The sequence below is a fragment of the Perna viridis genome, chromosome 7 (genome assembly GCF_037379345.1).
Source record: "Perna viridis isolate PV_CMFRI_1.1 ecotype Kerala chromosome 7, ASM3737934v1, whole genome shotgun sequence".
Lineage (NCBI taxonomy): Eukaryota > Metazoa > Mollusca > Bivalvia > Mytilida > Mytilidae > Perna > Perna viridis.
The window spans coordinates 42,792,452-42,819,697 of record NC_142451.1 but is presented as its reverse complement, the minus strand read 5'-3'; the positions used below and the strand labels follow the sequence as shown (position 1 = coordinate 42,819,697).

General features: G+C 31.0%; 1 protein-coding gene across 1 annotated transcript; it reads left to right on the top strand.

Annotated features, from left to right (window-relative positions):
* Positions 1–4,587: 4,587 nt before the first annotated feature.
* Positions 4,588–26,964, top strand: LOC148612797 (uncharacterized). The gene is made up of 16 exons (XM_088594534.1): positions 4,588–4,879; positions 8,505–8,825; positions 14,512–14,562; positions 15,525–15,583; positions 15,910–16,007; positions 18,812–18,877; positions 21,457–21,517; positions 22,323–22,463; positions 22,818–23,005; positions 23,335–23,560; positions 24,313–24,480; positions 24,776–24,922; positions 25,184–25,291; positions 25,543–25,681; positions 26,056–26,346; positions 26,716–26,964. Exons 1-15 carry the CDS (start codon positions 4,861–4,863, stop codon positions 26,211–26,213), a joined length of 1,950 nt encoding a protein of 649 aa, XP_088450660.1. The 5' UTR covers positions 4,588–4,860; the 3' UTR covers positions 26,214–26,346; positions 26,716–26,964.
* The last annotated feature ends 282 nt before the right edge of the window (positions 26,965–27,246 follow it).

Genomic DNA, 27,246 nt, shown 5'->3' with positions numbered 1-27,246 from the left:
AAAAAGAGAGGTTAAAAATGTATTTTGTATTGTAAAATTACTTGTAAGTTTCATGCTTGACACTCTGAGTTCAGGTTTTTACATAGAAATAGAATAAGAAAAACTAGAAGAAAATATATGATTTAGGCTTGATTCAAATCTCTCTCTCTCTGTATGTTGAAGAATATATGAAAAATTTTATTGATTGCATGTATGCCTCTCGGGTTAATGTTCTAAATTTATTACGTATTGAATTTTTCACACATGCATATAATTGTTATACATTGTTGTATATATGTTTCTCTTTAACTATGTAATATGCAGTTTATCAGAATAAAGTTCATTCATTCATTCTGATAACAAATATACTAATTATTGCGGAGATCAGTTAGTACATGTACCTGTAGCAAGTCTATGACTGTAGGTGTGCCAAATCATATCTTACATGTAAACCTACATTTGTTGTTCCGAAACGCATTTTCACTTGAAAACAAAGAAACGATTTTATGTGGGTGGTCATCTTTCTGATGTTTCCATCTGTTCTTTGATCTTTTGACAGTGCAATGCTACCATGGTTTCAAAAGGGGTAGCAATACCATGATGAACGGGAAAATGCCAATCAAATTTTGGCACCAAACAATTGATTACAAACAATATAACCATATTGCACAAATTTCCTATGTGATATTCTTTGTTAGCATTCTGGGTTGATTACTAAAAATGTGTATGCCTTTGTCGTTTTCCAACTCCTTCTTTGAAGATCGAACCATATATTGAATCCTTAAAACCATGGAAGTATGATAAAGTATAGATATTATACATCCATGATCAAACTAAGATTTCTCTAAGCGGAGTCTTTTTTTTTCTTTCGCATATTTTCTCTTAAAAACGTATTGTAGTATGCTGTCTACCGACTGAAACCTAATTAGTGTAACTAATTTTTACTCGGTTGAGACCTAACCGGATTTATAATGCATGAAATTACTTGATAAGAAACACCACAAATGACAATTGTTATCTTTTCATCAAAATATCAAGAACGTACTTCTTAGTATCAAGTTTCATGACAATCTTAACAGCAGTTAGACCATACCTTGACCATTCAAGTTCACCTTTATTCCAATTAGTCTTCGTACCAAAATATTAAAATACCAGCAACGGTAGTTACGTACAGCAGAAATACTAAGTAGAAGCATATTTAACAACTCACTTTAAATATTTATTAATCGAAGTCCGTGTAATGTTGGATCAATATGTAATAAAGCTTTAGTAAAAACATCGATATTACTTATCTAAAAATACCAAAAAGTGACAAAAGTGAAAAGTCCTTGTAGTTTATTTCTGTAACTCATATCTAGTAAGAAAAAAACTTCGGTCTCCGGTATCAGTCGAAATGAATTTCAAGACATTTAAGAATCGATTATCACATACTAGTAAATGTATTACGCAGTCAATATAAATGCATGTCTACTTATCATGGTTATTCTTTGCCTGTCATGTTTATCATGACAATTTCCAGATTGCCTTATAGTTTGTAGGTCCGTCAGTCAGTCAGTCATGACATTGCCCTTGCTCGATAAGGTCTGTTGATTAGTATTTGACACTTGAGGTCTTTGTATTCTTGTAAAAGTGTTCAGTGACCATTTCATTGATGTTATCAAACGTCGAAGTCCAAAGCAATGAAGGGCAATAGATTTAAATTTGAGCGAGAATTTTGAACATTTATGGTCATAACGTAAATCACATTGAATGATGTGTTGACCATCTGATATATTTGCTTGAGCGGTAATCGTTCGTTTTTTTTTATATCACAGTTGTTAGTTCAGTCAGCACGATGTACGGTAGCACTTTGCCTTATGTATCAGTTTTACCTCATTGGAGGATCCAGGGTGCAGGGGGTTGGCACCCCTCCTTTTCATTAGAAAATTTGCCAATTGACAAATAATGTCAAATAATGTTCTAGCCCCCTTTTTTAGGAACCCCGGCTGGTACACCATCTTTTGAAAGTGGCTGGATCCGCACTTGTGTCTTCAGTTAACTTTTGGTATTGTAGGATCTTTTTAATTTGACACTAAGAGAAACCAAATTATGCGTACTTACATTTCACGAGAACTTGCGCACTTCTGGTAAATCATGGTTGATTCTTTTGGTTGTTAGAGGAGAAAAGCGAAGTACAAGCAAACCATAACCTTCACTTATCCTTAATTTTGTGTACAGTCGTATGACTATCAAGATTAAACTCATATTATTTGTCCCCGATTCAAGAGTCGAGCAAAGTGTCGAAGTTCTAGCAAAAATGGGCACTTTTCGTTTTGGAGACAAAATACAAGACCAGTAACCCTAAAAGAAATATTTTAAATGTCAAAGGTCCAAGTCGAATTTATAAGGGGGAAAAGGATGATGGTGAGGAGACCAATACTGCCGATTTGCCTTTTGTATTTGAGTTGAATAGACATTAAAATATCATACTTAACTTTAACAATTACTAGTGCACAAATTAAAAAAAATCTTGAAAGAAAGAAACATATTTACAGATTATGATTGCATTCTTATAAAAAAGGCAATACATTGTACAGGGCAGTAACTTTCGGAAGTTAACGTTTGGCTTAGTGTCAACCAGATGCCATACTTTTAAGAGCAAGTTTGAGAACTCGTTCCTTCTCAGTATCACCAAAATTAGGGCTTAAAATCCGGGTGGACGCTCATCAGTAAAAACAATAGCTACCTGTTAGTTTACTTTCCACTTCCAAATTATTTACCTAGAGATGATGCTGGATTTACTTAAATAATCATAAGGATTATATGGGGATTTTAAACATAAATTGCGAGCTTAATTTTAGTGGGATTAATACGAACTTAACGGGAAGTCTTATCTGACAGCTTCTGGTCTACTGTCATGTTATTATAGAATGCACATTTTTCCAAGATCCGTTTGGTGAATAATTATTCATAAAATTCTTAAGTATAAAATTGTCCTTTTCAAAACAAAAAACAAAAAAACAAAAAAACAAAAGCAAAAAAAAAAAACAAACAAACTAGATATGAGTAATGACAATTGTATTTTTGAAATTAAAGCGGACTTACGGCCATTTTCCCAAGATTCTGTCCACATGAGACAGGGCCGGATCCAGATACTTTGGAAGGGAGGGATGTCAGCCGAGATTGCTCAGAAAAAAAGAGTTACTAGGACATTATTTGCTATTTTTCGTCAATTTTACACACAAAAATGACAAATTTGCCAATGAAAGGAGGAAACCTTGTTTTTATTGAAAGGTTGTTTTTCTTTGGTAAGAAATGGAAAATTCAACCACTGTTTGCCTAATGCAGTTAATAGTAGTTTAAAGTTCAATGTCATTGAGCTTTGCTTAGTAAATAATTTATTTTTTAGAATGATATGAATTACAAGATATTTCGACTCCCTTTTCAACTGATTTACTTATACAGTCAAATACAAGTTGCAACTAATTTATGTTGCCTAATATATGGTAATAAAAATATCTCGTCTGAAAATAGTGACGGTACTACAGTTCGCAAACTTTCTTTCCGAAAGTACCAATTTGTTCAAAACCTAGCATGTGCCTTTACCAGTTGTGGCAATTTCCCAGTTCCAGTTTATCAGATTAATCGCTAATCTAAACCAACTACATGTTCAAATTCTGACACTTACATTCGAAATTTCAATAGAAATGCATAATATTTAATTTAGATTTGTTTAAGATATGATTATTTTCAATAATCCTTTTCTGTGTCAAATCATTTAGATAACAAAATGACACATTATGCCCTTAGTCCACCTGTAGTTTGGTCCAGTATAGTGTTGAAGCGTGCCAGTCCATTAGAACTATTTTTAGATTGCCTAAGGGTGTGTTCGACTTCACCTGTCCACAATTAAATTCCGATAGTTACACGATAATTGGCCTGACTTTTGTAAAAGTCATTAAACCTGATTTTTATCAGGAACTAATTTCTGTAATCTTTTGTACCTGATCTTAATTTACTAACTATCTCCAAAAATTCATTTGTGATTCTTTTGTGGAAGGGCAAAGACGTAATTAAGCTTTCTGGTTTCAAAAATTCGTGTTAAAATTTCTGTCTGAAATGTGATTGGAAAGCACTGGAATTATTGTAACTTTTACCATATAAGTAAGTAATATTTTACTATTGTTTTATCGTAAATGATTGGTGGAAAAAGGTTCTTCAAATATTAAACTATTTTTCTTTCTTTCTTTTTTTCCTTTCTTTTCCCTTTTTGATCCAAATTATATTATCTCTTACAGTTTAAACTGTTTTCACTATTTATTTATTAACAGATGCTCAATGCATTTTGGCATTAAATCAAAATTAAATATTTAGAATCATTTTTAATGGATAATTATGCTATAACGACATACAATTTTACGGTTATCAAAGTTCTCATTTAAATATTTCCCCTCTCCTTTTATTTCTCTTTTTTCTACTATATACAGAAATTTTAAGTACCCTTTGTCAAGTTTCTCTCTGATAACGTATTAAAGGGACGCGAGTGTGGTAGCTAGTGCACGCTAGCTTTGACATCGATCGATTGACTGTCATGATAACGTTTTGGGAAACGCCCCCCGCCAGTTGTAAATTTCGAGTCGTATCGGGATGGACTGACAAATTTTATGGGAAAGTCTTGTCCAGTGTTTTTGTTTTACATTAAGGGAATTAATTTAAGCGGATTATAATATAGAATTGATTACACATGTGGTTTATGACTTTTCTTGACAATGTTGGAATACTGTAACCACAAAATAGAGGAGTCATCGCTAGGCTAGGAACGAAGTGTTAATTTTCGGAAATATAGTTGACTTTCTTAAATATTATATTGACTTTTTTTACACCACCAAATGATCGAAAATAATGGTATCGGTTGAGAAAGGTAAGACTTTATACTGATTTTCTTTGTTTTAGATTTTTTATTATTACATATGTTTTCTCTAATTTTTTTTCTTTGATGACTTGTATGTTGAGCATTCAATTCACAAGGCTTCACATTCTGAATTAACAAATCAACAAATCAAGAAGAAACCCGAAAACTATAATCTTATTTTATTTCTAGGTAAAAATAATTCAAATAATTTTACACATTACGGGTGATCTGTTCTTACAAAATTCGGACAGGCCTTTCTAAATAATTGAACTCTCTATTTTATCAGTAAACAACCCTAAAAGTTTTATTATGGTTTAGGAAATTTGTCCTATCAGTAGGGAGACATTGATATGATAGTCTAATGTGTTGATCAATTAATCTGGTGATAATAAAGGAACCTCTGCTTTTACTTGATAATGACAAAGATACTAAGTTTTTGGAGTTTAGTGAAGTAAATATGCGCTATTGACTTCTCTCCTTTTGTGCATACAGTTAGACTGTAAGGTCGAAAATTTTTGTCTTCCTTTTTATTTCAATTTAGTTCTATTTTTACATTTTAAATGTGTGGCTACTTTTTACTTATGGTTATCTGCATGTACTTTATTGAAACTATATTTTATATAGAAAAGTTGATACCAGGGTTGCTACAGGTCTATGATGTACGGTATTTGGCATGTTAAGGTTTCAAACATAATGCCTGTAAAGCGTTGAAATATTGTAAAAACTGTAGAAATTTGTATTCCTCAATTTAATATGTTATCATACGATAACTTCGTGAGTTGAGTAACCTACGTAGAGATAGAAAATAAATGCATCATATCAAAGAATGTGCATATTTCATTTATACTGTATAGCAACCGTTTTAGCGGCCTTGAAACTTGTTTTTAAAAATTCCAGCCTTTAAAAGTTTTTGCACTAATATGGGCTGTTATTAAATAAATGTTTGAATGTTAAAGATGCATGGTTTACGACCATTTAGATCGGATCAACCGACACAAGCTGCTACATTTTAATTATCCATCTGAATAAGAGAATAAAAACACTCCAACGCATGAATAATTGAATACGCTATCTCGAAATCGTGAACGAAAACAGGGGATAAAAACGGGATAAAGTGAGGATTAAATCACACGTGCACTTGTTACGAGAAACCCAGAGGGCTTTTGTGTCTTAGTTGCAGACAGAAGCCAGACACTTCTGACTGTGTTATTATTCAGAAAGTGTGTCGGGCCCATTGATTTTTATGGTCTTGAACAACATGAATGATCATAAAATGGCCAGCGGATTTGTACAAGTACATGTATTCTATGATATCATAAAGTTCATCATGTAAAACTTAACACCTGGTTTTCGACAGTAATGGGAATGCTGCTCCAGCTGTACATGTAATTGAAATGAAGAAATCAGAACTACTTTTTAAGGGATCCAAATCTCCTGTCCAAATTTATTCCAATATATTTACAAATTAATTAATTTTCAGTTCATATCAGCATAAACTTTAAAGAATTTTTAAACGTGGTGCTAAGCGGTACTACCAATAAGAACTGCTTGGGTTTTCGGTAAAAATAAATAAAATGTGGTTAAAGCTCAATATCAAAACACCGCTTTTATACATCTTATATTTTTCTAAGCATGACCTTAAATGACTACTTTAACAAACAATATACTCAAGAATACGGAGAATTAATAAAATGCAGATCAAAGGTGACCCTAAAGTAATGTTGAAGTATTAGCACTGTGAAATTCTCCCTGTTTATTTTGGATTAATCTAGCGGAAAGAATACACACAAAGGTGATTTTAATTGTGGTTTAGGATAAAGAGAGGTCGTCCTCATGCTGAGTTTTTGGCGTCTCGATTTTAAAAAATTTGACTAAAATACAAAATAATTAAGTGAAAGTCCGATTTTTTTAAAATATTTTTGATTTACCCGGAAAATAATCAATTATGATCCGAGATCGATTCAAATATCACACTGCTTCCGCCAGAGGGTGCACTTGATTGATTAGTGTGAATATTTACACCAGCGATACCTTTGATCTTTTCATTTAGATACGATCGACATGTATTTTTGCATTTGTTGAAAAAGGAAGTGTTAACATTTTGATGTGAAATCACGAAGATTGTACCCTTAAACTTTCGCATATCATATTAACACCACCCTCAACTTTGGATTACTCTTCAATCCGTTTGGAGAAATTGATATTGACTTTCATATGTTCAGATATAGACCCGTTATTTAATTAGTTATTTTAAGGACTATGATTCAGATTTTTTAGATATGACTTCTTTGGGTACAGATTTGATCTTTTATATACTTGCATGTTGAATCACTTAAAACTAAATACAGGTATGCCAAAGTAGCTTGCAATTGGTTCCTTGCTGAAAACATTCATTGTTCAGCAAACTGTGCATACATAAGTTGTTTTATCTTAACCAGTTAAAAGAGCACAAGGTTCTAAGTCACATGCTGTACAAATTGTCATTAATCATATGTTTGGTTTTTCCATGAGAAAGTTTTAAATTGATTGACCATTTATCAAATATTTTAGGTAGTCAGTTAACAGTTTACTATAAGAACAGTTCTGATAATAACAATGTTAAGTTCTAAACATTAAAAAGTGATAAGCGGTGCCTTTTCTTGGTGCTAGTTTCACCATAATTAATCATATCACTTCACATCCTGCTATTTGCACTACAATATTTATGTTCACAAATTATACCCTTTTTACACACAGCCAGACCATACAACCGATTTCATGCTCAATAAATCTATATTTAGTTTTGATTAAATAGTAAATAACAGAGCTTTGTACTGTATTAAATTCAAATATCAATTTCACAAGAAGGCCTACCATTTGGATCATTAATATAATTTTTGACATTCAAGCTTACTCCTTTCATTAGTGAAATCACTGACCACTTGAAAAATGACCCTAGCAAAGTGAAATTTCCTTGAAGTTGAAAGTTCATTTATCAGGGTATTAAAATCCTCACTAATTATAAGGGTACATTAGCTTAAGGCAAGATGGAATGAAGTTCAAATATATTTACAAATAATTTTTCATGCAGTCCTTCATGACATCAATATTAATTAGCTCCTTAATTATGTTGTACTGCAGATAAATTGATTTTATGATAATGTGTGTTATGAGTGAGAGGAGTTTATCATGGTAAGGTATATCTGATAACATTTATCTTGTAAATTGAAAGTTGTAGAAAAAAAAATCCAAAAATTATGTAAATATAGTGGTGTAACAATGTGTCTAGTTTCTTGATTACTGATATTCATACAACTGAACAAATGCTAAGTTCCAGTGTTCTTATTTATTTAGTTTATTGTAGCGACATGACTGGGATTTCTTCCCGTAACTTTTCGTGTGTTTTTCAATATTTAATCAGACAGTGGAAATTTTTTATTAGTCATGCCACAGTTCCTGGTAAATGCCTGCAAAACCCTCTGCTTTCAAAGAACAAACACCATGCATGATTACAGAAATGCTTTTATGTAGTCACATGAATTTTAAATTGTGATGTTTATTTCTCATAGAGAAAGCCTGCCTATAGATATGTATTATGTTAGTTTCAGTCTCTGATTTTAAACAAGCTTTAACAAAGATTTTTTTCTGTTTTCAGATGTGGGTCTTATATATAAATCCTGCAGAAAGAAAAGAATGGAGCATGTTTACGAAGAAATCATTGCAGGATCCTGCAAAAAGATGAAATATGTCTGCCACACTGAAAATGATGAGAACAGACCAACACCATGTAAACGCAACAAAGATATGCTGCATACCCCATTGAGGTTGACTTCCCCTGCTTCTAATGGTTGCCAAGACTCTGCATCACGGGTGCCCTTCACCTCTACCTCAATCTTAAACGATAGATTTCGACTTCCAGATGATACGTATCTGTGCCCGGTCACCAATGACAAGAGCAAACAGTTTAAATCTCAAGGTACTTCTTATTCAAAAGTTAATTAGAATTCAGGGGTTCAAATTAATGGTGATCTTAGGTCTGGGACTCTCAAATTATAACCTTTAACCTTTAAAATTTCATTTACCAGTATCTAGCAGGGGCGGATCCAGGGTTTGAGTTTAGGGGGGCGTTAATTGAATTAAATGCTGTGCAAAGCAAGGCAAAAAATATAATGGGGTGAAACTAGTGGTGAAAATATTTTTTCTTACCGATTTAGGGGGGGATGTACGCCCGGTACGCCAGTTCTTGGATCCGTGCCTGCCTAGGTCCATGGCGTTCTACCTTCTTCATTGCCACTTTATTGAGGACTTGCGATTTACCTCAAGTGGGTATTTATTTTATCACTTTTTGTCTTGGCCATGTGAAGCTTTCTTAAAGGTGTGTTTACACTTGTAGGAGACCCTTTGGTGATCTGTGAAAGAATTTGCTATTTTGGATTTAGGATATAGGCTGCTGCATTTTTTGCATATTACCATATTCATTCTTTTTCCTGTTAATTTCGAACTTTGAAAAGTCCAGGACTATCCAGGGTTGAAAGTAAATTTGAAACCCTGGAATCACAATTAACTAGTGTACCCCAAACATAGCCAACCACTGAAAGGTTTTGCCAGATAATAATTTGAACATGCAGAACATTACATATATAAAAATTGGAAGTGTGGTATGATCGCAAATGGGACAGCCATCCACCAAAGCATTGTTATACAGGGTTTGCTCAATTGGTCAATCTTATGAAGAAATGAAGTTCAGTTTGTCAGTATTTCTCTTATTTGGTAAATCACACAGCTCAAAACTTTATATCTGATTTTCAATCAGTGTAATATTTCTTCAGTTTTTATGTTTATTTTTTTACTTCGCCATTTCTTTGTTTGGTATTGTTAAATGAACATTGTTATTCAATTTTTTTGACATATTTACAAGTTTTTATCTTTTAAAAACCAGTCTCTATAAATTTGACAAGTTAACTGTAACAGAACCATGAATTACACTGTGTTAACAAACCCCTGCAGTTAAGATACATGTTTGATAATGACATTGCAATAGAAAATAATATTCATCATCAATAGCATGCTCACCTTTGCCCTTTGTAAAAAGGTTCCTGAATGTTCAGTATTAATTTTCTCTTCTATTGTCAAAATATAATGGATCAGCTATGTTTTTCACCTGCTAGCTGATCATTTTTGACATTTTTCCCTAACTTGCTGCAGGGGGGGGTGGTTTAGAATTAAACATGCATGAGTTTAATATATGATCTCATGTTATTTGCGAAACTTTTTTAACTTAGATTATCAGAAACTAATATATGGATTATACACAGCCATTTATTAAGCTTGATGAAGACTAGACATTGACGATTTTCATGAAAATTTTGTTTCCAGCGTAATTTTGAGGATATTTTTTGTCGAAATATTTCGTAAGAAGGCTTAAATATCCTTGGCAAACATTATTTCAAGATAATATTTTTTCACCTTTGATGTTGAACTTTTGTGATTGTGGGTAACTTCAACTTCCATTATAATAAAATTAACAAAATGAAAATATTCAATTATAAGGTTCAAACATAGTCTCTTTATTCCTATATCATAATCCATCATTATAATTTCTTAATCATCTAATTTAAAGAATGTACTGAAAGATAGTGTCCCATGGATGAAAGGATTGTGAACTTTCCTTTACTGGATGATTTTCAAATTGACAATTAACAAATCAATGTAGCAAGTGGTGTTTCTATGAACTGGTCATGATCTCTATTCAAAACTTATTCACAGGACAAAGAAATTTATACATTTCCTATGATAGAGTTATGTCCCTTTTATTAAACATATCTTCCCCCTTTAATTAGGCTATACAATTTTGTCACGGAACTGCTACAGTTTGGAAAATGCCACAATCTTGTAGCTATTGATTTGAATTTTTGAATATCATAATTGAGTTGCTATTAATGAATAAAAATGATACTTGAAACACATTAAGGTATTTAAGGCCATTATCAATGGGATGCTTTTGTTCCATTGAAGAGATTTTCATGGATGCAAGCTATCAATTATTTTACCATGTCCCCTTGAGAATTTTGAATTTAAAATGGGTTTATATTTAGTTATTGATTATTTCAACATGCAGGTGTTAAAATAGAGTCATTTTAGAACTGTTAGAATTGTGTGATATTGATGATAATGCTCAGATGACCTTTCTGGCTTTAAAAGTATAAAATTTAAATTAGAATAGGGTAACATGAAATCTCCCTACCAAACAATAAAAAAAGCCAAAAAGCCAAAGATAGTCTATTTGCCTTTAAGTGATGGGTAGAAATTTCTTACAGGAAGAATTGTCTTTAATTGGCCTGAAAACAACATATATCATTGAAATAGCATTGCATTTTTATTCGAAACTGATGAAAAGAACCATAATTAAGAATTACACAAGATTAACAAAGTTAAGAGCTTTACATTTTATAGTTTAATGTAGCAGAAGTCTATGACTCTTAAAAAATATATTTGTGATTCTTTTATACATTTTGATAACATCTCTTGACTTTTAAACTGTCATGGTTTTCCTGCTGTATCAATGATGTTTTCCTCTGAGACAACTCCTGAATAAATTAGAGTGTATTGCCACACTTGTGGTTCAGGAAAACTACATTTCTTCCACAAAGTTTGTTGAAGGGACACTATCTGAACTTTTAGAATTTCGGTTAAAAAGTTGCTAAATTTGGAAATTTTAGACAGTTTATTTTCTTTTGAAAATAATCACATTGACATCAGAAGGGCTTTAATTTGTTTTATTTTCAGTATGCTCAATAACAGTTATTTACTTCCAATATTTAAGACTACTTCTTGACAAATATGGAAGTCTTTATCAATATTTGAGGACCATTATTGTCAGAGCTATAAATGTTATGTAATCTATTACTGTTGGTTTTAGGATTAAACTAATCTATTGTCCCAAAGGAGGGTACTCAATGGCAATTGCTCCCTCACAAACTGCTGGGAATTTCTATTTTCTGGGGGAGTTTTATTACATAATGATAGAAAATCTCTGTTGTATCTTCAAATTTCCATAATTTTGATAAATTAAGACAAATAAAAAGATAATAATTTAATTAGGGCCATTTGTCATAGTCAATATTGCACTGTAGGTCCATATAGGTTTTTATTGGCCCCTACTGTGGAATTCCTAGTATGGGGCTAGATTTTTACAGCTAGACTGCTAATTTTAGAAGACACCAGACTAAACCACTTAAATAATTGAAGACTTTATGGCTGTCACTCAAATTTCTTGATGATCTGCAACTGTGAAATCAAACATCCTGTTGTTAACTTAGCTCTTTTCTTTAATTGTGACAAATTGAGAAATGCTGGACAAATTAAAGAAACTAAAATGTTTGGGGAACAATTTAAGCCCCTATCTCTTATATAACTTTTCTAGACTTTAAATGGTTTATGAGCGGATTGACTGACTCCAAGGGAGAGTCTGTGATTTATTTCTGCAGAAAACAGATCAATTGTGCCTAATTGGTCTGACTTTGTGCTTTCCAATACCTTAGAAGCATGTTTGAAAGAAACCATGACATGCCCCCTGAGGTTTCTAAATTGTTTGACCATGTACCATTCAGAAGCTGATTTTTATCTTGTTAATTAACTGATTGGCAGGCCTGAGATACATCTCAGAGCTTAACTAAGCATGAACCTGGTGACAGGGTTAATGAATATATCAGATATTCCTATTATTATACTATTCACAGTCATACTTACCTTTTAGACTTGTCATTTATTTGAGGGATGCCTTTAGAACTAATTCATCATTAAAGTTCTGCTTTTCTTTTGTTGGCTTTATAAATTTTAATAATAGAGCAGTAAGTGATTCCCTGCCACATAACAGTGAAAAAAGGATGACAAAATGTTCAAAAAATTGCACTTAATCTGTATTTTGTGGTACTTAACCACTGTCCACAATTTTTTTTTTTAAATCAAGTTAGAGACAGATTGATGTCCAACTTTTTGCAGGATGTCACATCATACCTAACCATCTTCATGTGGTAGGATATAAAAAAGGGGGAGGATTGTATCGTACCAATGTGAGAACTTTGAACAAATCTAGATAAGAATCTAAGAATTTTTCTATTATGGGACTAAAAGTTATAAATTAAATATGAACAAATATTGTTTATAGTTGTTACATATAGAAATTATCATAGAAATAAGGTCAGCCAAAATAAATTATTTTTGAAATTTTGAAACTGATAACTTTTATGCATTGATTCTCAAATATTTACCAAAATCTGCACATTTATCTACAAAATTTGAGTTATAATTAGCAATAAATGGGTAAAGAATAAAAAAATCATTACACTAACTCCTAATGCAAGTATTAAAATGATGATATAATTTGAAATTATACTCTTATTCTATATTGAAATAACTGTTAAGCCAAATATGACATTTATTGAGGAAATAAGAATTGATAAAAATTGACTCAGACAGAATGTCTTGAGCTTAGTAATATACAAGTGCTACCTGATTAAGGATATTTTACACCATAAATGTGTCTTGAATAAATAGTGTTTGTCTTTTCTCAGCTTTTTTTAATATACCTGTCATTTTTTTATGACTTAAGAAAAGGATTCTATTATTATTTGTTTTCATTATAAGGAAATGGTTGTCAAAACAAAGTGTCAGTAGCAAGCTCCCAGTTAATTCTGTGTTTATTTTCACACTTCAGAACTACCTGTTGTATATTCCATAAGACATTTGTGTTTATTTCAAAGCCCCCTTTCCACCCACTTCACCTTGATCAGGTAATAATCTGTCAAAACAGTTAATTGGAAACTGGCCAATCAAATCACTGCATTTGTCAGGTAGTTCTTAATTGTTTAGATTATCATGATAGGAGAATTAATTACTCCAAAAAATTATTTTCAATTAAGATTTCTAAGTATCAACATCAGAAACAGTCATCTCAAGTTATTTTTTTGTGTGTTATGAAATTTTGGACTTAAAGTTTTCACAATGGTGATACAGCAGCCAATTCCTACACTGTCTCAAGGTAATGTGTATTCAAATTTTTTTTAGTGAAAAAAAAAAAAAGACTGGAGGTTTTGAATTAAATTTTAGTGAATATGTGCATGTTGCAAATGGAATGTAAATATTATCTTGAAATCTTGACAAATGGAACGATAATAATCTTAATTAATGAAGTAATTGATATGTTTCAATAAATATTTCTTTAAATTTATATTTGAAACTGACTTTTTCTAAGACACAAGAGTTTCTTTGTTTTTCATTGATAAAATTTTATTTTTTTTCTTTATAAAGATATGAATACAAATAAATTTTAAAATTATAGTATATAATGATAAGTAATTTTTACATAGAAAAGTTGTTAAACTGTTCTTACTGAGTAGGTTTCAGGCTCATGGCCAGTATTGTTTTTGAGAATGGTATCAGAAGGATGATATTTTTGTAAAATTTTCTAGACTTATCATATGCTGAACCTGTTTTTTTTAAACTAATTTCTTAAATATTTTTTATGTCTTTGCTTCCATATGTTGGGATGATGGGGTATTATTCACTCCCCCAACTGTTGGGCTGTAGGCCTGGGTCTTTTTAAGCATCAGTTTTTAATTAAAAGTTATATAACTGCTAACTATATTGTGTATATTTTTCAGGCCAGTTGAAGTTAGCAGCAAGCATTAGCCATGGTGTTCTAAGTGTTCATGGTAAGCATATCCCTATATGTAAAGAATATTTCAAATCTTATTTCAATATTCAATGTACATTAAGAGATTTGAATGATATTTTGGGGACAATTTTGTCCAAGCTCCTTCAGTGTGCCTATGCTGCAACTCTACCACTCGTCAAATTTTCTGTGTTATAAGTCAGTTTTAAGTTAAGAAAAACTTATATTATATCATTTTTGGATGCGTTTCTGGAAAAAATAGAGCTTTTCTGGTGTATTCCATATAGTTTTAAGCATAATTTTTAATCAGTTATGTATTTTATTATAGTTTCTCATAAATGGTACAAAATCTTATATATTTATTTAATGTTCATTTCCAATTTTAAAAATCTATAAATTTTATTTAAAGATAAGTCACAAATGTCAGCACCCCCTACTGCTTTTTACTCAAAGTTCTGAATAGTTAAGTTGATATGATATAATATTATTAATTTTAATTAGAAATTGTCACCAATTTCTGAGAAGCACCTGCCAAATTTGCATACAGGGATATATTTTATAAGTAGTATTTACCAAATTTAATTAAGAATTGTGAAAAAATGTAGAACATGACAATTTAATACTATTTTAAGTGTTAATTATTAACGAGAAAACTTAGAAGTACCACTAATATTTTATTTCATTTAAAAAAAAAAATAATGATTTAAAATGACTTTTTAATTCAAAACATGGTAAAATTTATTTTTTTTGCTTCTAAATGTTTAATACATGTATTTTTCTTTTTCATCACTTAAATTTTTGTATGAGTTACTCACCTTGTGATAAATTAGAAATCTCTTTAAAAAAGTGCCAAATATTTTGGTCAGAAATTGTTCTGTATAACTACAGAAGTACATAAACAATTAAGTTCTAAGAATTCTTGCATTTACAAGGGTGTCTGTAACAATAAAAGTCAATAAAAAAAATCAACATGATTGCTTAATCTTGTTCTTTTTCTTTCAGTTATCCAAGGCCGCCAGTTGTCTACAAGAGAGAAACCCCTCTCTACTACTATAGTTAAAGTAAGGAACGGAGACTTAAACCTAGACATCTCAGTAAACAAAAGCCATCATTATTTAGATTTTATCACACTCAAAATGATATAATTCATAGACATAGAGACAGCTCAATATTGATAATCCACTTGTAGACACTCATCAACATCATTTTAAAAAATGAAGTAAAGCCATACTTATTAAGATACTAGAAAAAAGAAAACTATTAAGTAAAATATAGATTCTGTTTATGGCCTGATTTATGAGGTTTCTTTCCACCTAACATCAGTTCCTAAATTCTATTTAATTTCTAAGGTTCCTAAGTAGATTTTGATTTTTTTATACCATTGTAGGTTGCCATAGTTCCTGATGGTGATGTTAAACAGTGTAGCAGTAAGACGTCCATTGTATCTGACACCAATAATCCTCTCTTTGACCACAAGTTTTCCTTGTAAGTATTTCATTTCTTTATTCTTTGTAACTTTTGGTAGATGTGTATATCTTTGGTTTGTTTTCAAATCAGTTCTGATGACTTGTTACCACATTTGACTAAATATCTTCATGAAACTTGGTCTTAATGTATATCATGAATCCATGATATTACATGTTCTTCAGTAAATGTTATCTGATGATGTTAAATGGATCATATTTTACTTAGAAAAGTGTTCTGACTGTTTCAATGAAAACTATAGTCTCTCTGGTTCATAAGATTTGAAAATTAAAAAAGGAAATTCTCTTTAAAGAAAAGGAGAACGTAGTATGTATCAACTTCATCCACAGAGGAGAGACAATGGTTCAGCGTTAACGTAGCTAATTTTTAATCAAACTACCATACTTGTAAAAAAATTGGACTTTTGTGTCATTCGTATTTAGAATTATAAATATAGTTTTAAAGCTTTTATATCTGTAAAAATACATGTAGGAATAAACTTCTCCCTCTCTCAGTGAGTAAATAAGCTCAGTTAGTTCCTATCATTATTGCTGGCTATCTTTAAAATTTGGGGGTGGGGAAGGCATGTGGGTTTATTTATCTTTAAATATGGGGACATATGGGATGGGAAAACAAGGGGTAAATATTTAACCCTCTTTCCCACACATTATCCCATTTTAATTATAAACCTAATGAAAATAAAATTAATATCTAATAAAAATATCAAGAAAATTAATCATAAATCTCTTCAATTATCAGATTAAAATTAATATAAATTGTTTATTATCAGTGTATAAGAAACCTATCCCAGATGTATAAATGTTTATGGAAGTTTTCTTACAGAAATAATCTCTTTTGTTTACACTAATTATTAAAATTTCATGGGAAAATTTCAACCTTATGGTGCAAGATTTGAAATCTGTAATCTATGAGTAAATTGGAAAAGTTCAATTTTTGTTTTGCCTTGGTCTTTGTTTACAGATAAGCAGACATCTGGCTTAATATTGTTTTAATTGTATGGTTGCCGTGTGCAATTTTTGGGCTCTTTGGTCACAGATTTTTTTAACCTCTTTGTTTGGTCAATTCCTGTTTTACAATCAATGTTTGAACTTTTGTACTGTCAGTGGGAATTTATGAGGACAAAGACGTTTTAAGAAACCTGTTACATAAAGATGAATATTCAGATTAAATCTGTTATTATATTATCTTGAAATTTATATTCATAAGTCATCAAATGCTTATTACCCTTTTTGTTGCATGCTGGCATTTATGAAAATAAAATATTTTAATCAATTTTACGGCATAATGTGCCAAAGAATTCTTTAGTTCCTTGTCTGGTTAATAGAATTTTTTTATTTACAAACATGAAGAGGGAAAAATGAAAGATTTCATAATATTATTATTGAACTACAAATTATTATATATTGATTAAATTCATGACTAGCTGGTTGGACTGTCAGATTAATATTTGTTAAGAGAAGGTATGAAAATTGTGTTAAAGTAACAAAACGTGTGTGTTTAAATTAATATTTTACATGTGTCAAGTTGACAGTGTCAACATTGCTACATTGCTGTAAAATTTGTCAAAACATCAGTTCAACTCCCAGAAATTTGGCTGTAATTGGCACAATATGGTTTTGTGGTCAATTTAGTAGAGGTTCCCTGGTGTTTATAGTGAAGGAATTTTGGCAAGTAATTAGACAGGTGAAATTGATGATAGTCATGAAATATACACCTGAAGTTGAGCGTCCATTTCTCACCTGCTCAAATTCATTAAAGGTATAATGCTCTACATATGGCTAACAGATAATATCAATAATTTTGGGATAATTGGGTAAAGTTTAGGTTTCAACACAGTTTAATGATGTTATAATGGTACTCCAGTCTTAATTCGTGGTCAAATTTAGACAGTTAAGGGCTATCTTCTGTTTTTTTAGAATGAATTCTTTAAAATTTTCATTTATAGTTCAAAAATTGAATATGAAGTGGATTAGTAACCACTTGGTGATAATGATTTTCTATAATTGAATTTTTGTTAAGCGAAATAAAGATATTTGAAAGTTTAAGGCCAAAAAATGTAAAAAGTTCAGTGAATAATTTTATATCTGGGAAAATTTGATAAAATTTGTATTGAAATTTTAACTACAAAATTCTTGTAATTGAGAAATTAATTGGAATGAAATCTCTTAATCATTTACTGATCCTAAAACAAATGACATAATCCCTTATGTGTATCTGCAACAACATGTTGCTTTAAGCTACCTTTCCTAATAGAATGCCTTTTTGTTAATTATCAAAAATTGACACTTCTCTTGAGCTGTTCATTTATGATACAAACTACAACAGTTATCATGTCAATTTATCAACTGTATATCCTAATCCCTAATTACTTATCAAATTATCTACCTATATTATATTTACATGGATTTTGACATGTGCTCAGCAATTGCACTTATAGAGCATGCCATATTCAAACTCCACCAATTAGGTATTGTTGACCTGGAGTTCCTGACTTAGGCAGAATGCTCTCTATCATAACTGTACATGATTTCAAAGAGACATGTATGAAAATTTTTATCTACCATTTTGGAATTATACTCCTATTATCTTTATACTGATGTGCTATCTTTTTTCTTTGTAAACTAAGCAGTTTCCATTGAAGATGAATAATTTATCAGAAAATAGGGGAAAAAACTTGTCATACTTTAAAAATCAATTTTTTTTTATATTTATAAATTCAAAAATTACAAATTTATACAATCATGCTTTGAGATATACCAGTTCATTTGAATGCAAGTTTATACATTTTATATTTTTTATTGTAGCATCATAGCTGAAGAAGACCTAAAGAAGAGAGTCCATATTTCTCTCTGGAACAACAACAAAAAGAGGTATGTAATTCAAAATGAATGTTAAGCAATGGTGGATCTTGCGGGGCGGAGGAGGGGGCAAACAATTTTCGGGAAGAAAGTTGATTTTTTGCAGATTTTATTCTCTTGCTTGACTCAGTATTTAATTCTTTAATTCTTCACCCCCAACCTGAAATCCTGGATCCACCCCTAGTAAGCTTGAAACAAGACAAGATTCCTTTCTAAGATAGAGGTTCTCTTAATAATAAAGTATTTGAAAAGTTTTTCTGTTTATTGTGGATTGCTCTATGAGAAATAATGAATACATTGTGATCTGAAAAAAAAATAGGTAAAAGAAAACCAGATATGTCTGTAATTTTCATTGGTAAATAACTTTTCAAAAATTAAAGGGCTCCATAAGTAATTTGCACTTTTAAAGGTATAGCCAAAATTATAATTAGGTGACAATAGGTGTAAATTTGAATAGACACATGTACATTTCATGTCAGGTGAACAAACATTAGGAAAGGTACGACCACCTGATGCCTTGACATATTTTGTCAACCAGCAAATTACCAACCAAGAGTAAATGGACAAATTAATGGGACGATAAATTTGAAATTTTGTCATAATGGACGTGCGATGGAATTCTGGAAGCCTGAATATTTACTCAGTTAAACAAATTAATCTATAATATCAAACAAAAGAACAAAAAATGTAATTTACAAAATTTTGTCGCTTTTTGCCTGGGTGTATAGGAATTCAGTATAGATCACCTGGCCTCTGTTATTTTATTTGTGCCAGCTGCCTTAAATTTTGTCACATGAATGAGCAAGTGTTGAATAAGCTAAAATTATTAAATTGCTGTAAATTTAAAATGAGTGGAAGTGAAATTTGTATGAATTATTAAAAATCTATGGTCAGTTTTTTTTACCTCTGAAATACAATTTTTTATTGGTAATTTGGTTAAATGAGACTTGAATTGTACACATACTATTATTTTTAAAATTTTGTCTATAATGCATATTTGCAGATTTTTTTCTTGCTTCAATTGTGTTGTAAAAAAACAAATATTAAAATTAATATCACCCTTGATATATTATATGTTGTGGAATGCAAATTTATTCGTTTATTTTTTGTATTGTACATTAATAGAATAAACAAACCTACATAAGAATTTTAATAATTTTCCAATATATTTAAAACTTCTATAAATATTTTGAAAACAATGCATTTGATTGGTAGAAATATAATTTTTTAAAATATTTCTTTGTTTACATTCAGGATGAGACAATATAGCAATGTTTATTTGTCTAATTTGAGATATTTTTGTAACAATCAAAAAGCAATTTCTTATGTTATCATACCTGAAAATCACTTAATTTCTTCTATTGAACACAAAGGTGTGAATCCCTTTGATGTTTCACCTGATGATAAACAAAACAAAAAGATAGTGTTAAATGGAAGCTTGGGTGCACAATATAATTTTTAAATTGGATTAAAATTAATGTTTTTATTGAACAATTACTCATCAATTCCTGATATTATAACAGTCAATTTCTCCAAGCTGAGTTCAAGCTTTGCTACTAATTTGAGAAATTTGATTATGAGTGAATACTTTTTGTGAAAACAGGGGACCTAAAAACTCTGATGATGTTACCTTCGTGGATAAAATTTCCCATTATTGAGGAATAATTCAGGAAGGTAGGTTGTGTAAAGGTTTAAGTTTCGACGATTAAGATTTACTGTTACATAGCATGATACAAGATTGAAAAGATATATATATTAGATCTCATTCTTTGTACTGTTGTGTGTTTGAAGGTATTGTTTCATCCAAGTCACAAATCTATCAAGTTTTTTCTACATTATTGTTTGAAATCACTTGTTTGACTTTCAAGTCTTAAGTATTTTTTTTTAAATTGAAAAAAATAAAGACACCCTATTTTTTGTGCTTTTTGATTTTTTGTATCTAACTACATTGTATTACTATTTATTCCATTTACTCTTCTGGTAAAAGTGTGTCCCGTGAGTTAGTCTTCATAAAGATTTAAATTTCAATGACATTTTCCCCTCATGCAATAATGCATAATATGAAACTGTGTTGGACCAGGTGCAAAATAGAGCAGCAAACTTTAATTGTTTGTTTACCCCTGGTCTTAAGATCATTTACAAATGATTTCTTGACTTTCTCTTAAACAGTCTGTCGATTAAACCAAAATGAGTTTTCACTAAGGACAAAGGATCTTAAACTCTGCATTACAGATGTGACAACTTAGAGAGTAAAAAAATTAAAAACAACAAATTAATATTTAATTTTAAACACATTTAGCACCTGTGGTTGCATAAGATTGAATTATACATTGAAAGAGAATATTTGTCATCATTTGTAAAATGGTTGAACAATTATGTCCAAATTTCTCCACAATTAAGACAGGATGTCCACTTGGAAACAAGTAATTTATCTTCATTGAGAAAATTACTTCCAATTTTGTCCCTCTTTTTTCACAGTAAGTGATAATTTCTCTGGCAGGATGTCCACTTCAAAAATAAATTAAATTGTGAAGAGAGAATTCATCATTTTGTAAAATGTTTGAATAATGATGTTTTTATTTCTTTTTCAGTTCAAGCGAGTTCCTTGGTGGTATGTCGTTTGGTATTCAACATATTCTTAATCCTACTAAAGTAAGTACTTTAATAAATTGAGTGTTTGATTCAATCCATTTTAAGAAACAAAGTATAGATTTTAAAACTTATTAAGGTCTTTTAATGAGAGTCAGTGTCCTGATTCTGACCATGCAAATCACAAGAAAATAGGTATTAATGAGAGTTAGAGACATCTACATGTAAAATGTTAAATATGCTAAATATATATTTAAATTCAAATTTGTCAACCCAAATATTGTTAGTCTTCAGATGAATTAACATATTAACAAATAAAATTTTGTTTGAAAAATAAAACAAGGATTGCATTACAAGAACAACCTAAGGTCAAGTTTAGTACATAAATCAAACTGCTAGTTTTCAATAGAAACAAATCTGTAAAATCGCCTGTCTGACCTGGGAAAAGACAGATTAATTGTCATTGGCTAGTCACTGTGATTTATAACTAATTATTGTATGACATGCTAGGAGTGTAGAAAGGATGTTGATGATGAATATCGTGTAGTTTTATAATGTCCATGTAGTGATATCCTGGTTAGGATTGTGACCTAAGGGGAGATAATTCATTAAAACATATTTTTTTAACAATGAAATGGAAGTAAGTGGATGGCGTTTCTTTAAGAGAGGTGCATTTCTTTAAAAAATGATATTAGTTGGTGAATTATGAAAACATATTAGTTGAATGATGAATTCTTACTTGTATTTATTTTTCAATACTTTTTTTTTATGACCTTTTATCTTTTTAGGACTTCATTTAGTTGTACCATTGTATGCTTGCTGAGCTTTTTGACGTTATGTATTAATAAACTTTTTTTTTGTTTTTAAGGAAGTCATGGGTTGGTTCCACTTCCTGACAGAAGAGATCAGTCAACACAAGCATCTCCGTGTGTCAACCAAAGCCAGGATGACTCCCTACAAGAAGTGTCCATCTCCAGAGAAGAAATCCCTCGACATTGATACCATAACTGTAAGTTGATTATTTGGTTTTCATATCGAAAGAAAATAGTTCGATTTGAAGGATAGAAAAGAAAAGGGTGGATAGAATGACAGAATATTATAATACACTGAATATATAAAAACAAAGCTTTAAGCTTGTAATGATATCAATAGGATGGTACAATGCCTTATGAAAAGCACTGGTACATCACATCATACAAAGTTTTATGGAGTTTCAAATGTATTCTTATTAATAAAAGCCAGCTGACCAGAGCTGTGTGTTACTCATAAGAAATGAACAATGAAGTATTTTATAACCAATTAGGCGACATATATATTACCTTTGTTTTCTATATTATATTACAATTTTTTTTATTAATTTCAGGTCAGTCTCTCCCGCCGTGGTAGTGGTTTTGGTTTTACCGTGGTTGACTCCTGTCCAGTAAAGGTCGGCAAGGTTGACAAAGGTTCTCCAGCAGCCATGGCAGGATTATGTCCAGGGGATCATGTTGTAGCAGTAAATGGTCACAACGTCTCTAAATCACACTCCTCCAGTGTTGCTAAGATTGTCAAGTAAGTCTAGGCCATAATTGTTGCGACATGTTTGTGCAAAGAAATAGGTATTTCTATTTGTAAGGTAAAAAAGGTCAAAATGTTGATATAAGTAAATATCATCCAGAAGAATTAACTGCAGTAACATTTTGTCTGTGGTATGATTTTGTTTGTTCAAAGGATAACAAAAAAGTCATAAAAATAATCTTTTTATTAAGAAGTTGATCTATTTTTAGATTGAAATTATCTAATTTCAATAGCTTTTACATGTACCTGTATCTTGTCATCACGTAAAATAAAGTAATTTTGAAAATAATACAACAATGATTAACCATTTGGTTTTTTTACAGGAATGGTGGTGCGACCCTCATTTTAGACATCCAGCATGCCGGTCAGTTCTCTATCCTCCAGCAGTCACTATGGCAACAGGAACCCACCCTGTTGTTAGATCCAATGGACATCCGACCCAGCCATGACAGAGGTTACACCTCTGAGTCTGACCTTTCAGACAGTGATGAGGGTATCTACTCCTGGCCCAGCAACCATACCAGTACCCCCAAGAAAGACAACTCACAGGTAAATATCATAAAATGCTTCTAAGTCATACTTTTAATAGGATACTTTTATTCCATATTTTAATGATTAATGTTGGAAACATGGGAATTGAAAATAAGTTTTGTATCAACTGAAAAATAATCAATGTTATTGTACTATCAAAATAATCCAAAAAAGCCACGATACTATCTCAATGTCCAAAACGTAAACAAGTCAGCTTCATTATCTAGTTAAGTAGCACTCAAGCTAAGGATCATGCAAAATGTGATTCATGGGTAAAAAGCCTACATATTTTATTTTTTGATATTTTGTTTGAAATGTCATAGTGAATAGAAAATATGTGGTTTTTCATATTACCTATGCTCTTGTATAGAATGCACTGTACATTTCAAAATTAAGGGAGATAACTCTGTAAATGACGCTCAAATAGAATAGAATCTACTGGATTGTCAATGTTGATTATCTCCTAAGAGCAGGCAGATTTGAGTGAATAATTACTCATTTCATAGTATAGACCCATAAAACAACTTAATTACAAAAATAAAAATATGTAGCCTTTTTTGGGGTGTATCACATATTTCAGATTTTGCATGATTCTTACAAAGACAGCTACTAAAATAAAATAGTGGTCACAATTTCTTTAATAAGCAGTGTTGTGCAGATCAACAGTCTTTTGAACTTACTTAAAAGATTTTTGAAGCATTCTACCGAGAGTATACAATCTTAACTTAATGATTAGCTATAGATAACAAACCAATTTTCTTTCATTGCAGTCTTCAGCCTCTGACAAAAAGATGTCCAAGTTGATTCATCGCCTCCAGTACGAGGAGTCCAACTTCATCAACATCATGCAGGCCGGTATGCAGAAGTACTCCAGACCCCTACGTCACAGCATTCTTACTACCCAGCAGCACATTACCCTCTTCCAGAACATTGAAAAGGTAAATTGTCTATTCTGGTATGATGGAAAACAAACTTGAAAAACAATGTTCAAAATGGAGACCAAAAATTTAAAAGATTTATTAAGGAAAATATGAGAGAATTGGATGTGCATTAATTAGTAACTGTTTTATCTACTAGTGTTCTTAACACTTTCTTAAAAAACTAAAATATTTTGCTGTAAAACAAATGTTACTGTGATGTTAAAGAAAATTTGAAGTTATGTCCACTTATTTCTTCTTCTAATTAGTTAAAATGTATTTTGAAATGGACTATAATTTAATTTTTATCTTCTAGTTGGTGATGATCTCCCAGTTCCAAGTCAAGCAAATCCAGAACAACATTCCTACCTCATCCGAGTCATCATCTTCAGACTCCGACTCCAGTTCTTCATCAACAGCCACTGACACAGCTCAACATATCAGCAAAATTTATCAATCTAAGGTATGTAAAGGAAAAATTTTAGATACTTATTATCAAAAATTGTAGTGGTTTCAGTCATGTACCAAATTGAGTGTGGAAACCAAAACAAACCTTTAATTTTTTTCTACAAGATCATAAGAAGAAAAACAATGCAGATTTAAGAATAACTGAGGAATACCAGTATATATTTTTGTGAAATAATGGTAATAAAACAGTTTGTTAATATTTAAGGTTACTCATGTTTTACCATATCTTTAAAATAAATGCAAATTCTCATTTCAGATCTCCATGCTCTGCCAAGCCTATGACTTGTATGCCAAGGGTATCACAGCGGCCAACAGAGTCCTCTCAGACCTCAGCAGTTCTGACGACTTCATCAAGTTTGTTAGGGTAAATATATATCTTAGATGTTCAATGAATTATCTCCTTTTTACACAGAAAATGATTAGAGCTTTTGGTATAAAGAAGTAACACAGATTCAGAAAAGATCTGAAAAAGATCAAATACGGGAACAAATAAGGAACATTTATAATTACTAAATTTATTACAATTGGTCACATCAAACCTTATAGCTTAATTTTAACTAAGTCTTTTTTTACATTAAATGATGAATTGTATTCATTGATTTCCTCATTTTTCAGAGTTCCTCACTCGAGGGTTCCGAGCCATCCATCAGCAGTTTTATCTACCTCCCTATTCAGCACATAGTCCGTGTATACAACTTACTGACCCAGATCCTGACCAGTGTACAGGATACCTATCTTCACTCTACCATGGAAGGTAAGGTTTTTGTGAACTACATCCCATTATAATTTGATATTTCAATGAATTATGTCCCCTTACTAAACAATTATTGATTAATTACATTGATGGGTAATCCTTGAATTGTACTAAAGAAGGGCTAAGCAAAAGCAAACTCATATGATAATCAAGGAAAAAAATGTTTGTTTTAGAATATTATGAAATTTAGAAGCAAATCATTTAGTATATACCAGGTATTGATTGTCATATAGTCAACTTTCTTAGTTCAACAATAATTTTTGTCATGCAAAAGAATCTTTTATGGGACAGTTTGTTTTGAACTATTTTATTTCTGATTAATTGCGATTTTTTTATTGCAATGCAATTTAAAAATATTTGATTTTTTTCTTTAGCTTTCCAATCTAGTATCCAGAGTATGGCATCCTACCCAAGTGTGTCCCAGATTCTCAACCTAGCTTCACTTTCACCTCTGCCGGTTACCCAGTCAGCAACAGGAACTAGGGGGCACTGTGATGGGCAGCCAACCTTATCCACCTTCCAGGAGTACTGAGTTGATTTTAACCTTTTAACCTTCTGTGATATGTTCCTGACATGGCACCATGTGGTGAATAGGGCTTCCATATTGATGCCTGAACAGATTTTCTCCAGTAGCTGTCCAGTTCCTGTCACAATTTCCTGTAAAGGTATGTATGGAATCATCATTGAGCAAAATTGATTTTTTTTCAATAATGAAAAGAAATTAATTGAACTGATATAAAGATTGAAAGCCTAACATAAAGTGCTGGTAATGAGGTGGATGTTTAAGAATTTCTTGATAACATTTTTCATTGCAGTGCCAAATACTTACTAAATTGGGCTAGATAATTGGAAGGGAATGTAAGAATGATAATTGAATAAGTTTGTTTGATTAAGTGTTCCTTCTCCTGAATTTTTATAAATATATGAAAATGGGTATTCAACATTCACCAATAATTTGTTTTATTTTATGCAAAAATAAGTTAATTCTTTAATATTTCAAGCATGAAAACTAAACATTTTCTATTCTATTTTAGGAAAGTTCCTGTACCAGATAACTGACATACATACACCAGTATCTTCTGTTTCATCGGAGGAGTTTGCATTGGAAAATTTCTGTGTATATGGATATATGTGACATTCATGGACAACTGACACTATTTTAATTGTAATTTATGTACACGATAGAATCTATGCTTTAGTTCTGATATGTAATAGTGCCAACAAGTGCTAATTTATTTGTACATATTGTTTTATTTTTATTGTTATCAATATCATATTTATAAATAAATAAATGAATTAATAATATTCATGTTTTTTTTATGTTAATTTTATTCTTTTGGAATCTCTTATGGTTATTGATGGAACCGGCCCAGCAGTATAATTGTAGCATTCTCACCTCAAAGTCATTGGTGGTAGGTTAAATCCAAAGACATTAGAATTAGTGGTCACTGATCCCCCCCCCAAAAAAAAGCAACCAGCATTTTAAAGATAAGAGGGACACCTTGTCAGAATATGTGTGAAGAGCCAGGTGATATATTTATGTCCAAGGTATTGCTTCTATGAGG

Bases quoted from the DNA above. Each gene is read 5' to 3' on its own strand.
- LOC148612797 (XM_088594534.1), top strand. The intron at 15,584-15,909 runs GTAAGGAACGGA...ATACCATTGTAG, and splicing joins TCTCTACTACTATAGTTAAA to GTTGCCATAGTTCCTGATGG. The intron at 24,923-25,183 runs GTATGTAAAGGA...TTCTCATTTCAG, and splicing joins GCAAAATTTATCAATCTAAG to ATCTCCATGCTCTGCCAAGC.